The sequence below is a fragment of the Nerophis lumbriciformis genome, linkage group LG01 (genome assembly GCF_033978685.3).
Source record: "Nerophis lumbriciformis linkage group LG01, RoL_Nlum_v2.1, whole genome shotgun sequence".
In the NCBI taxonomy this organism is placed as follows: domain Eukaryota; kingdom Metazoa; phylum Chordata; class Actinopteri; order Syngnathiformes; family Syngnathidae; genus Nerophis; species Nerophis lumbriciformis.
Window position 1 is genome coordinate 10,142,947 of NC_084548.2, and position 14,935 is coordinate 10,157,881.

The window sequence follows — 14,935 nt, forward strand, 5'->3', positions numbered from 1 at the left end:
TTAATGTGATCTTTATCAGACTACAGGGTAAACGCGCAGAGGCCCCCAATGGAAGCGCAGTTCGATAAAGTGAAAACATAGGAAGTTGACCTGCTTTAGTAAATAAACGAGAGAGTCGCTACTACTACAAAATAAAATAAAAGTTGCCTCTATAGATATAGCCGCCACACCTTAATGTGAGTGTTTTTTACGTGAAAATAAATTTAAGTAATATAATGTATGAATGGATATATATGGTGTAATATATTTGGGGTGGTATAGCTTAGGTTGGTAGAGCGGCCGTGCCAGCAACTTGAGGGTTCCAGGTTCGATCCCCGCTTCCGCCATCCTAGTCACTGCCTTTGTGTCCTTGGGCAAGACACTTTACCCACCTGCTCCCAGTGCCACCCACACTGGTTTAAAAATGCAACTTAGATATTGGGTTTCACAATTTTCAAGCGCTTTGAGTCACTAGAGAAAAGCGCTATATAATTATAATTCACTTCACACTTCACTTCATATTTGGGAGGGTTCTAATTTTTGTATGGCTGTTAAGTAATGGAAGCACAGACATCAGCGTGGAGCAAAGTTAACTTTATTTTTCAACTCACATGTAAGCAAATGCGCCAAAGCGTCAATTACGGTCTTTCGGCAATCGCTATTTCTTCTGAATCAAAATATATCTTCATATATTACTAGGGATGATGTTCGAAACCGGTTCTCCCGGTTGTTCGATAAGAAAAGAACCGATTCCATGGACTCGAATCCCTTTTTGAGAACCGGTTCCCGTTATCGAGGCCACTATAGTAAAGAAAAAGAGTTGGTTCTTTATTCGAATTCCTGGGAACGAATCCCGTCCCACAAGAAATGCCCTGTGGGACATCACAGGAAATGACGTAGCTCAGTCATTAGACTGAGCTACGTCATTTCCTGTGATGTCATACAAGCAGCAAAAATAATGGACCGGAAAAAACGCCTCAAGGCATGGCTATTCACCTATAGTGATCACAGAGACAGGTTGTTTTTGTGTTACTGTATATATTAGTTTTTTTGAAAAATCCCACTTAATATACTTTGGGTAGCAACAGTCAATATTTATTTATTTTATTTTTTTAGGGGGGTAACTATCAATATTTACTTATTTAAAAAAAAAAAATGTTTCTTATAAAATAAAAGTGAGCTTTTGTTAAACCAAATATTGTGTTTTTTCCATGCACAACAACCTATCTGGATTCGATAAGAGAATCGATAAGGAATCGGTTCGATTAGAGGATTCGATAATTTCTTATCAAACATCATCCCTATATATATTACATATAGCCTATTATTTGCACACTATTGACTTGTGATGCACCGAAAATTTGGCCCTTGTATGTGACTTGTTCGCTGACGAAAAAGTAACATACGGGTCGCATTGCCATTTAGACTTAAGTCATATTTGAAAAGATCAGATTGCAATGGGATTTGGACTTCCTCCTGATGTGGCCTGAATCTGATGCAAAAAGATCAGATTTGAAGGACTTTGGAGCGTGACGACTGGCAAAAAAAATCCGATATGTGTCACTTGAGAGAAAAAAAATCTGATTTGATTTACATTGTAAATCAGGTTAATCAAACTTTATTCATATAGCCTTTAATACAAGGGCCTCTAAGGCACGTGTCAAACTCAAGTCTCGGGGGCCAGATGTGGCCCACCACTTCATTTTATTTGGCACTCGAAATCCTGGAAATAATATGTATCAATAAAGTACTGTAACTTTTCTTACTAGATGTATTCTTTCTTTGTATTTTGGGAGAAAAAAATATCTAATCGCAAATTATGTTAACTTGTCTAATTATGCAAAACTATATTATCAAACATTTAAAAAACATTTTTTTAAATAGAAATAAATCCTAATAATAATGATTTCAAAGCAAGTTATCCATCAAATTGTGCAATGTAAAAGTAGCAATAGATTTCATGGGAAAATTGTGAAATTTACTGTGTTTTTTACAGCATTTTTCTGTAAATGGAAAAGACAGTACTTTTTTTACTGGAATAAATTGTGGGGCCATTTTGGCAATACATCGGAAAATCTACAGTTGATTTGCGGTAAAAAGTAAAAACAAAAAATAAAACTGGCAGCTCAGATGCCAAAATTTTACTGTAAAATAAATGTACATTTTACAGTAAAATTCTGGAAACTGAGCTGCCTTTTTTACCATAAAAACAGCAGTACTGTTTTTCCATTTACAGTAATATACACTCAATTTTGAGGTGAAATTATTGCAATTTGCCATATTTTTTTTACATTTTAGTGTTTTAAAAATCTACCAATAAAATACATAGAAAAATTGTGTAATAATAGTATTCACTGTTAGAAGCGCCCCTCAGTGAAAACGACTTCTACACCTCTGCTCTAAGGTCTCACGACATTTTAAAATCTACTAATAAAATACATAGAACAATTGTGTAATAATAGTATTCACTGTTAGAAGCGACCCTCAGTGAAAACGACTTCTACACCTCTGCTCTAAGGTCTCACGACATAGCCTGATCTAAACCCACATCCAGGCAAGGAAAATCTCAAAAAACCCCAGATTGGGGAAAAGGGGAAACCTTGACAAAGGGATTGCAGATGTAGGGATCACCCTTTGACATACAAAACAGGACCCCTTGAAACTCGAATTATAGGACAAATTAAAAGAGTCAAACTGTTTTCATCACCGGTGGTTGGCTGCCTTTAATATCAAAAGAGACATTTTGCCCACTACCATAAAATAAAAATAGTCTGTAGCCGCAAAACATAACACAGCTTTTAAAAATGTCATCATTTGTTAATTGGACCTGTTCAAAGAACAGAATGAAAAGAAGTGTAGTGTGCAAATGAAGGCTCTTCAGAATAAGTGCGTTGAGTGGTTGTTTTGAAAATGTCTTTTAACGTTACATTTTTTGTCGTTTTCTAACTTCTCGCCACATTTATTAAGCACACAGGCAAGCCAGCGTCATTGGCATTAAAATATATTTTTTTCAGAGATTTTTCTGTGTTGGGATATATTCATCGTTTTTTTACCTTAAGAGTTGCACAATTAAGAAGCGAGCTGTCACTCATTGCATCACACCCCAACTCCCTCTTTCCTTTCCTTGCATTCCTCATGCTCACCCAATCGCCATTCTGGACTCAGCTTGTACACATTCACATCCTTACAAACAGTGGGGAAATTATACAATTATTTTTTAAAGCGTTTTGAAGGCAGCCACAACAAGGCTGCTTAAGAGGGTTGCCGACCCCCTAATAGCTGCAATTTTTCATGCAAGTTTAATGTACGCTGACATTTTGAAAACGTGAGAAATGTGCCGACAAATGTGAAAATACACACTAATCCTTGCATTTTGTCTGATAGTTTTATAGGCTTTTGTGCACTTTTATATATTTTCCTTAACATTTTATTTGAACAGCAAATTGTATAACTTCACAGACTTTTGAGGGTCCAATATTATTGTCTAATACATTTTTAAAACTGTGGCCTTAATCTACTAAAATCCAAATATCACACCATGTGTGAACTATAAGTGTGTGTACTATTAGTGGGCATGTTGCTGGTGATCTATTAGGACTGTGGGCACAATCAACAAGTGCAAAAGTGGTGCAGACCGCCCTATTTAAATGAGAATTTTGCGTGTACTTGCAGCTGTGCCCAAGGACACACTAATTTTCCTCCATATTCATATGCTCCAACGGTCCAACCTGTGTGCCTGTGTTGTAATGGTGTATCGGAATGATCCAGAAATGCATGAACAAATTTATGAAACTGCTCGTTGCAAGAAGTTTTTCATATAGGTGATACAGTATATTAATAACATATCTCTTATATAAAAAAAACATGACGCCCCCCAAAAAAAATCATGTCAGCAAACAGCAACACTAATCAATGGAATTCGGTCCTTAAATCATCCAGCAGTTATACAATTATAAAATGATATTGCTGATTTGATAATGTCTATTACTTTTATTTATTTATGACAGTCCAAATATGTTGACATGCACTCTGTCAATCCTCTGTCTTTGCGGTGCAATCGCCTCCTTTCTCACAGCCATTCGTGCAGAACAGTGCCACTTTGCACGCACTTTTAAAACATACTAAATATAGATGCAAGACGGCGGTCCCAAAACAGTTTCAGTCTTGATAAATCCCATTGCGAGCGCTAAATGATTATATTTGCATCATTTACATCAAGGCAAACACGCAAAATAGATAGTGCTCTCTCTATATCGATTATTAAAGAGAGGCAATCCTCTGCGCACAAGCTTAATAGATCAGCTTTGCATGTGCTATCTAGTTTGCACTTGTTTTTAGCAGATCAGGCTCTGTGTTTGTTAAAAAAAGGTCGTATTTTGGTTGCATATTCTGTACATAATAGGGGTGTGGAAAAAACTCGATTCGAATTCGAATCGCGATTCTCACGTTGTGCGATTCAGAATCGATTCTCATTTTTAAAAAATTGTTTTATTTTTTTTATTTATAATTTTTTTTTTTATTATTATTTTTTTAAATTAATCAATCTAACAAAACAATACACAGCAATACCATAACAATGCAATCCAATTCCAAAACCAAAACCGACCCAGCAACACTCAGAACTGCAATAAACAGAGCAATTGAGAGGAGACACAAACACGACACAGAACAAACCAAAAGTAGTGAAACAAAAATGAATATTATCAACAACAGTATCAATATTAGTTACAATTTCAACATAGTAGTGATTAAAAATCCCTCATTGACATTATCATTAGACATTTATAAAAATAAAAAAAATTAACAATTTTGTCACAGTGGCTTACGCTTGCATCGCATCTCATAAGCTTGACAACACACTGTGTCCAATATTTTCACAAAGATAAAATAAGTCATATTTTTGGTTCATTTAATAGTTAAAACAAATTTACATTATTGCAATCAGTTGATAAAACATTGTCCTTTACAATTATAAAAGCTTTTTACAAAAATCTACTACTCTGCTTGCATGTCAGCAGACTGGGGTAGATCCTGCTGAAATCCTATGTATTGAATGAATAGAGAATCGTTTTGAATCAGGAAAAAAATCGTTTTTGAATCAAGAATCGTGTTGAATTGGGAAAAAAAATCGATTTTGAATCGAATCGTGACCCCAAGAATCGATATTGAATCGAATCGTGGGACACCCAAAGATTCACAGCCCTAATAATCAATCAATCAGTCAATCAATGTTTACTTATATAACCCTGAATCACGAGTGTCTCTAAGGGCTGCACAAGCCACAACGACATCCTCGGCTCAGATCCCACATCAGGGCAAGGAAAAACTCAACCCAATGGGACAATGATAAATCTTGGAGGGGACTGCAGATGTGGGGACCCCCCCCTGGGCGACCGGTGCAATGGACGTCGAGTGGATCTAACATAATATTGCAAGAGTCCAGTCCATAGTGGATCTAACATAATAGTGAGAGTCCAGTCCATAGTGGGGCCAGTGGGAGACCATCCCAAGCGGAGACAGGTCAGCAGCGCAGAGACGTTCCCAGCCGATGCACAGACGAGCGGTCCACCCCGGGTCCCGACTTTGGACAGCCAGCGCTTCATCCGTGGCCACCGAACTGGTCTAAAAGGGGGATCTATTTAAAGGCTAGAGTATACAAATGAGTTTTAAGGTGGGACTTAAATGCTTCTACTGAGGTAGCATCTCTAACTGTTACCGGGAGGGCATTCCATAGTACTGGAGCCCGAATAGAAAACGCTCTATAGCCCGCAGACTTTTTTTGGGCTCTGGGAATCACTAATAAGCCGGAGTTCTTTGAATGCAGATTTCTTGCCGGGACATATGGTACAATACAATCAGCAAGATAGGACGGAGCTAGACCGTGTAGTATTTTATACGTAAGTAGTAAAACCTTAAAGTCACATCTTAAGTGCACAGGAAGCCAGTGCAGGTGAGCCAGTATAGGTATATTACACAAGGCGACTCGGTAAAGAATCTGGGCATTATCTTCGACCCAACTCTCTCCTTTGAGTCACACATTAAGAGTGTTACTAAAACGGCCTTTTTTCATCTCCGTAATATGGCTAAAATTCGTTCCATTTTGTCCACTAGCGACAATGAGATCATTCATGCGTTCGTTACGTCTCGTCTCGATTACTGTAACGTATTATTTTCGGGTCTCCCTATGTCTAGCATTAAAAGATTACAGTTGGTACAAAATGCGGCTGCTAGACTTTTGACAAGAACAAGAAAGTTTGATCATATTACGCCTATACTGGCTCACCTGCACTGGCTTCCTGTGCACTTAAGATGTGACTTTAAGGTTTTACTACTTACGTATAAAATACTACACGGTCTAGCTCCATCCTATCTTGTCGATTGTATTGTACCATATGTCCCGGTAAGAAATCTGCGTTCAAAGAACTCTGGCTTATTAGTGATTCCCAGAGCCCAAAAAAAGTATGCGGGCTATAGAGCGTTTTCTATTCGGGCTCCAGTACTATGGAATGCCCTCCCGGTAACAATTAGAGATGCTACCTCAGTAGAAGCATTTAAATCCCATCTTAAAACCCATTTGTATACTCTAGCCTTTAAATAGACCCCCTTTTTCGACCAGTTGATCTGCCGTTTCTTTTCCTTTCTCCTCTGCTCCTCCTATCCCTTGTGGAGGGGGAGACACACAGGTCCGGTGGCCATGGATGAAATGCTGGTTGTCCAGAGTCGGGACCCGGGGTGGACCGCTTGCCTGTGTATCGGTTGGGAACATCTCTACGCTGCTGACCCGTCTCTGCTCGGGATGGTTTCCTGCTGACCCCACTATGGACTGGACTCTTACTATTATGTTGGATCCACTATGGACTGTACTCTCACAATATTATGTCAGACCCACTCGACATCCATTGCATTCGGTCTCCCCTAGAGGGGGGGGGGTTACCCACATATGCGGTCCTCTCCAAGGTTTCTCATAGTCATTCACATCGACGTCCCACTGGGGTGAGTTTTTCCTTGCCCTTATGTGGGCTCTGTACCGAGGATGTCGTTGTGGCTTGTGCAGCCCTTTGAGACACTTGTGATTTAGGGCTATATAAATAAACATTGATTGATTGATATATAAAGGTATATACAGTATAGGCGTAATATGATCAAACTTTCTTGTTCTTGTTAAAAGTCTAGCAGCCGCATTTTGTACCAACTGCAATCTTTTAATGCTAGACATAGGGAGACCCGAAAATAGCATTACAGTAGTCGAGACGAGACGTAACGAACGCATGAATAATGATCTCAGCGTCGCTAGTGGACAAAATGGAACGAATTTTAGCGATATTACAGAGATGAAAGAAGGCCGTTTTAGTAACACTCTTAATGTGTCACTCAAACGAGAGAGTTGGGTCGAAGATAGTACCAAATTCTTTACCGAGTCGCCTTGTGTAATTGTTTGGTTGTTAAATGTTAAGGTGGTATTATTAAATAAATGTCGGTGTCTAGCAGGACCGATAATCAGCATTTTCGTTTTCTTGGCGTTGAGTTGCAAGAAGTTAGCGGACATCCATTGTTTAATTTCATTAAGACACGCCTCCAGCTGACTACAATCCGGCGTGTTGGTCAGCTTTAGGGGCATGTAGAGTTGGGTGTCATCAGCATAGCAATGAAAGCTAACACCGTATTTGCGTACGATGTCGCCTAGCGGCGGCATGTAGTTGCTGAAGAGTGCAGGGCCAAGAACCGAACCCTGGGAAACTCCACACGTTACCTTAACATAGTCCGAGGTCACATTGTTATGGGAGACGCACTGCATCCTGTCAGTAAGATAGGACATACTTGCCAACCCTCCCGGATTTTCCGGGAGACTCCCGAAATTCAGCGCCTCTCCCGAAAACCTCCCGGAAGAAATTTTCTCCCGAAAATCTCCCGGAATTCAGCCAGAGCTGGAGGCCACGCCCCCTCCAGCTCCATGCGGACCTGAGTCCAGTGTGCGCACACAAGGAGACGAAGCAGAAGAACGAGACCATAGTCTAAGAGCGCAGGGGAGACACTTCTCCAGGGCCGATGTATGCTTGGGGCAACACCCTTCACCTTACCTTGTGGGTCTCCACAGCGGACGACTTTAGGGTGAATGATGAGTCCAGCGATTAGTTGCAAATCTTGCTTAATTGATTGCTTGCACACAGCCAATCCAACGCAAAACCAACTAGTCCCTCCCCGCATTTACGCTACCGCTCCCTCTCTTCTCTCGCCCACACACTCACTGACGTCACTCACCTCACATGCTGTCACCTATTAAAGGGCCACACACACACATACTCTACTCTCATAACACACAGTACAGTTAGTAGAACAACTGTGTTTTCATTACTGTGTATTTGATAGGTGCCATTGCCCAGGAATTGTATTGCATTGTACTTTCAAGTACAACAATGAGTAGATGAGTGTTATGTGTGTGTATATGTGTAAATAAATTAACACTGAAATTCAAGTATTTCTTTTATTTATATATATAATAAAATAAATATATATATATATATATATATAGCTAGAATTCACTGAAAGTCAAGTATTTCATACACATATATATATATACTGTATATATATATATATATATATATATATATATTGGTGAATTCTAGCTGTAAATATACTCCTCCCCTCTTAACGCCCCGACCACGCCTCCCCCACCCCCCACCTCCCGAAATCGGAGGTCTCAAGGTTGGCAAGTATGAGATAGGAGTTAAACCAAGACAAGGCATAAAGTACTCGCTTTGAAGCTTTTGCTTGTTCGCCCTTTTCCTGTCACGCCCTAAAAACATGCATGTTAGGCTAATTGGAGACTCTAAATTGTCCATAGGTGTAAATATGAGTGTGAATACTTGTTTTGTCTATATGTGTCCTTTTATTGACGGGTAACCATTACAGGGTTTACCCAGCGTCTTGCCCAAAGTCAGCTAGCATAGGCTCCAGCCTCGTCAAGACCGTGAACAGAATAATGTTTTTGTACTATGAGGAGCCTTGTCGTTATTCAACATGTGATTTGTGATTGCCTATCAGCTTTAATGATGGATTACAAAGCATGTTCTACACAAGAAAACAAAACAGAAAGAGATTATGTGTAAATGCACTGTGACTTCATTCAGTATTACAACATGACATGCTGCTTTCTAATGCAAACACACCCTTTAAAATTGCAGAGAAAAAAAACAAAAAAACACATTCCCAGAAAGTTGCACCGTGAATGCAGATTGCCATGAAAGGCCTTAGTGTTGTAGAGGAATGGAGGGCGGCCATTTCGCCAGTTGACTGCGCCTACAGCCCATCCATCGCGGCTGTCCGGTTGAAGGAGCTTCCAGTGCAGGAACTGACTTCACTGAGCTGCTTTTGTACCTGTTGCAGGCCTGGAAGGCTCACCTCACGGGGAGGGAGGGCTGCAAACAAAACTCGCGCAGGACTGCGGTGTCCCAGAGAACCCAACCAGTACAAGGTGATGCATTCATATCTCTCCCCCCCACCTTCCCTGCTTGTCCACACATAGTTTAGCACAACACCATGTTTTCACACTTTTCCTACCATAGTGTAGTATGGATTTGCATCTTAATCTTTAAATGTTTAAATTGCAGTTTTCATCACAGACGTTACATCCGCAATATCTAGTGTAAACATTTAGTTGCACTGATAGCTCTTATCTTTAAGATCACATTGCTCCACTCAACACTGGGATTATCTGGATGCCAGTTCCACTTTCTCCACCAGAATTACACTGTATCACTTTATGGATGACCTTTTTTAAACCATTTCCCTGTCCCTAACACAATTCGAGATAGGATTTATGGCTCTATGAAAGGAGCCGGTCCTTGAAGGGCCATTCCGTTCAAAGAGCCATGAATTGGTGAAAATCTCAATTATTCAGCTCTTAATAACTTCATGCCTTATTTTATGACTTATGTCAGTGATTATTTTCTGTATCAAAAACGAGTAACTTTTGAAAAACTTCTAAAAAAAGAAACATGACAACGAAAAATTAATGAAATTCTCGTTGTCATGTTTCTTTTTTCTAAAAAAGAAACATGACAACGAAAAATTAATGAAATTCTCGTTGTCATGTTTCTTTTTTAGAAGTTTTTCAAAAGTTACTCGTTTTTGACACAGAAAATAATCACTGTGAAATTAATGAATTATGACTTATGTCAGTGATTATTTTCTGTATCAAAAACGAGTAACTTTTGAAAAACTTTAAAAAAATAAACATGACAACAAAAAATTAATGAAATTCTCGTTGTCATGTTTCTTTTTTTAGAAGTTTTTCAAAAGTTACTCGTTTTTGACACAGAAAATAATCACTGTGAAATTAATGAATTATGACTTATGTCAGTGATTATTTTCTGTATCAAAAACGAGTAACTTTTGAAAAACTTCTAAAAAAAGAAACATGACAACGAGAATTTCATTAATTTTTCGTTGTCATGTTTCTTTTTTAGAAAAAAGAAACATGACAACGAGAATTTCATTAACTTTTCGTTGTCATGTTTCTTTTTTAGAAAAAAGAAACATGACAACAAGAATTTCATTAACTTTTCGTTGTCATGTTTCTTTTTTTAGAAGTTTTTCAAAAGTTACTCGTTTTTGATACAGAAAATAATCACTGACATAAGTCATAATTCATTAATTTCACAGTGATTATTTTCTGTGTCACAAACGAGTAACTTTTGAAAAACTTCTAAAAAAGAAACATGACAACGAGAATTTCATTAATTTTTTGTTGTCATGTTTATTTTTTTAAAGTTTTTCAAAAGTTACTCGTTTTTGATACAGAAAATAATCACTGACATAAGTCATTAATTTTTCGTTGTCATGTTTCTTTTTTAGAAAAAAGAAACATGACAACGAGAATTTCATTAACTTTTCGTTGTCATGTTTCTTTTTTAGAAGTTTTTCAAAAGTTACTCGTTTTTGATACAGAAAATAATCACTGACATAAGTCATAATTCATTAATTTCTCGTTGTCATGTTTCTTTTTTAGAAGTTTTTCAAAAGTTACTTGTTTTTGATACAGAAAATAATCACTGACATAAGTCATAAGATAAGGCACGAAGTTATTAAGAGCTGAATAATTGAGATTTTCACCAATTCATGGCTCTTTGAAAGGAATGGCCCTTCATAGAGCCATAAATCCTATCTCGATTTGTGATAGGGACAGGGAAATGGTTTAAAAAAGGTCACCCATAAAGTGATACAGTGTAATTCTGGTGGAAAAAGAGTAACTTTTGAAAAACTTCCAAAAAAACAAACATGACAACGAGAATTTCATTAATTTTTCGTTGTCATGTTTCTTTTTTAGAAGTTTTTCAAAAGTTACTCGTTTTTGATACGGAAAATAATCACTGACATAAGTCATAAGATAAGGCACGAAGTTATTAGGAGCTGAATAATTGAGATTTTCACCAATTCATGCTGTAAATTGTAAATACTGTATTAATATTACAAATATTATCAAGGCCTTCAATCAATCGCATCTGGACTGTTTGGTTTGTTTTAGAAGACGTTTCACTTCTCATCCAAGTAGGCTTCAGCCGTTCATGCTGTAAGATTTAGGGCCTGATTTATTGCTAACATCAAAATGTCTTGCGCTAAAAGGCGTGTACAATCTTTAAAATAGCATGTACTATTAGTGGGCGTGTTGCGTGCGATTTACAAAGTGGCAATTGAAAAGTTGTGCAATTAGGATTTTGCGTGTACTATTGTACATTTAATACAATATTTGGCGCCTCTTCTTCCTTGATGATTGGCAAAATAGTCTCGACTGTCAACAACCTAATATAGACTCACCCAGGAACCATTTTGGGAAGTATTGAAATTACATCCTTAAAATGGTTGTTCCTCAGGCAGTGTGGTCTTCATTTCCCCTCAGCAATAAAACATGTGGTTAGTTGCTTTTTGGCTTACGCTTAAAAAACAAGTTAATTCAGACAAGTCAGAATAGCAAGGTACGGTATGTTAAACACACATGGAATAAACATTCTAAAACAAAATAATCATCACTATATATACATTACAATTGTGTGTGTCTGGTTTAACATTCTAAAAATAAATAATCACTACACATTCATATATATATATATATATATACACACACACACACACACACACACACACACACACACACATATATATATATATATATATATATATATATATATATATATATATATATATATATACATATATATATACATGTGTGTGTGTGTGTGTATATATATATATATGTGTGTATATATATAAATGTGTATATATATATGTATATATTTACATGTGTATATATACACATATATATATATATGTATATATGTATATGTGTATATATACATGTGTATGTATATGTACATCCATCTTCTTCCGCTTGTCCGAGGTCGGGTCGCGGGGGCAGCAGCCTAAGCAGGTAAGCCCAGACTTTCCTCTCCCCAGCCACTTTGTCCAGCTCTTCCCAGGGGATCCCGAGGCGTTCCCAGGCCAGCCGGGAGACATAGTCTTCCCAAAGTGTCCTGGGTCTTCCCTGTGGCCTCCTACCGGTCGGATGTGCCCTAAAGTCCTCCCTAGGGAGGCGTTCGGGTGACATCCTGACCTGATGCCTGAACCACCTCATCTGGCTCCTCTCGATGTAGAGGAGCAGCGGCTTTACTTTGAGTTCCTCCCGGATGACAGAGCTTCTCACCCTATCTCTAAGGGAGAGCCCCGCCATCCGGTGGAGGAAACTCATTTTGGCCGCTTGTACCCGTGATCTTGTCCTTTCGGTCATAACCCAAAGCTCATGACCATAGGTGAGGATGGGAACGTAGAACGACCGGTAAATTGAGAGCTTTGCCTTCCGGCTCAGCTCCTTCTTCACCACAACGGATCGATACAGTGTCCGCATTACTGAAGACGCCGCACCAATCCGCCTGTCGATCTCACGATCCACTCTTCCCTCACTCGTGAACAAGACTCCGAGGTACTTGAACTCCTCCACTTGGGGCAGGGTCTCCTCCCCAACCCGTAGATGGCACTCCACCCTTTTCCGGGCGAGAACCATGGACTCGGACTTGGAGGTGCTGATCCTCATCCCAGTCGCTTCACACTCGGTGTGAACCGATCCAGTGAGAGCTGAAGATCCTGGCCGGAGGAAGCCATCAGGACCACATCATCTGCAAAAAGCAGAGACCTAATCCTGCAGCCACCAAACCAGATCCCCTCAACGCCTTGACTGCGCCTAGAAATTCTGTCCATAAATGAACAGAATCGGTAACAAAGGGCAGCCTTGGCGGAGTCCAACCCTCACTGGAAACGTGTCCTACTTACTGCCGGCAATGCGAACCAAGCTCTGACACTGATCATACAGGGAGCGGACCGCCACAATCAGACAGTCCGATACCCCATACTCTCTGAGCACTCCCCACAGGACTTCCCGAGGGACACGGTCGAATGCCTTCTCCAAGTCCACAAAGCACACGTAGACTGGTTGGGCAAACTCCCATGCACCCTCAAGGACCCTGCCGAGAGTATAGAGCTGGTCCACAGTTCCACGACCAGGACGAAAACCACAGTGTTCCTCCGTGCGTGCGTGCATGCGTGTGTGCTTTTGTATATATACTGTTATACATTACTTACAATTGTGGGTGTCTTTGTGTGTGTCTAGGCAAGGCTCTACCGAGCACAAAGGTCACACAGACATGGTCGGTGGGCGCCCGAGGGAGACCCAAGCCTGGGCGAGGCAGCCTGATTCCATCCCTTGCGCCCGTAGCTCGAGGACATACACCTGGGAAGCGGTGATAGTCTGAAAGACGCTTCACATATTCCCGATGGAGGAGCTTCAAGACTGACAGTAACAATGTGTTGTCACAGTCACTCCGCACCGCACATCTAATATATTTTCTTAAATTATCATGCAAGAGGCAGCAGTTGCTCCACTTTTCACCTACCACATATAAGGCCAAGATTATTCATACCCCAGCCTACTTTTGCGTCAAATGTCAACAGAAGTTTATATTTGATGAGAATGGTTTAAATCAGTGGTTTTCTCTCATTTACCATTTCCTATAATCATAAGCCACAAAAAGCACCTTTTTTGTTTTTAAAACATCAAAAACATACTTTTTTTAACCTTGACTACACATATGCAAAGTTCATATGTCAAAAGGAATATTGAATAGCAAAATAGCAAAAAGGCCCACACAATGAAATGCCAATGTACAATTTTAAGTAACGCAGGTCATATTTAGGCCTCTCATTGTTTGACAAGTCAACGGTAGAAGCACACTTGCCAACCTTGAGACCTCCAATTTTGGGAGGGGGGGGCGTGGTTAAGAGGGGAGGAGTATATTGACAGCTAGAATTCACCAAGTCAAGTATTTCATATATATATATATATATATACATATACATAGATATATATATATATATATATATATATATATATATATATATATATATATACATCCTGAAAATATGCAAACAAAACTGTGTTTAGATCATTGATACTTCAAACTTGCATAAATAAATATTAAGGAATATAACATAACTTGGCTTCTGAGAGCTTCAAAATGTAATGAATAAAATGTTAAAGTTGTTGATAAACAAGCAATTATTTTAATAATTAAATATGGTCATTTTAAATGAATTATTATGATCATTTAAAATTAATTATTTCAAATATGTTTATTTTAATGTATAATTCTATGGCTGAATGTAATGAGTCAGAAAAAATACAAATAAAAATATAATTAATTTTGATGTTTTTAGCAAAATATAGTAAAAATGTATTTTTTATTTTTTTAAATTAATATATATATTTATTTGTAGGTAAGATAAACATAATAATACAATTTATCTCTAGTCTGGATGATTTAGTTCTTGTCACCCTGTTGAAAAAAGGCTGTCCTCACTCAGGTCGCATGGAGCTGGAGGGGGCGTGGCCTCCAGCTCCGGCTGAAAATCG

General features: G+C 38.7%; 1 protein-coding gene across 2 annotated transcripts in view; it reads left to right on the forward strand.

The window, feature by feature from the left end:
• The window catches only part of cep104 (centrosomal protein 104), a 96,755-nt gene extending 82,464 nt beyond the window's left edge, over positions 1 to 14,291 (forward strand). For both annotated transcript variants that reach the window (XM_061974702.1, XM_061974694.1), the window contains exons 21-22: positions 9,364 to 9,451; positions 13,637 to 14,291. In XM_061974702.1, the coding sequence (XP_061830686.1) occupies positions 9,364 to 9,451; positions 13,637 to 13,770 (222 nt within the window). In that variant the 3' untranslated portion in view covers positions 13,771 to 14,291. The remainder of the gene's footprint in view (positions 1 to 9,363; positions 9,452 to 13,636) is intronic.
• The last annotated feature ends 644 nt before the right edge of the window (positions 14,292 to 14,935 follow it).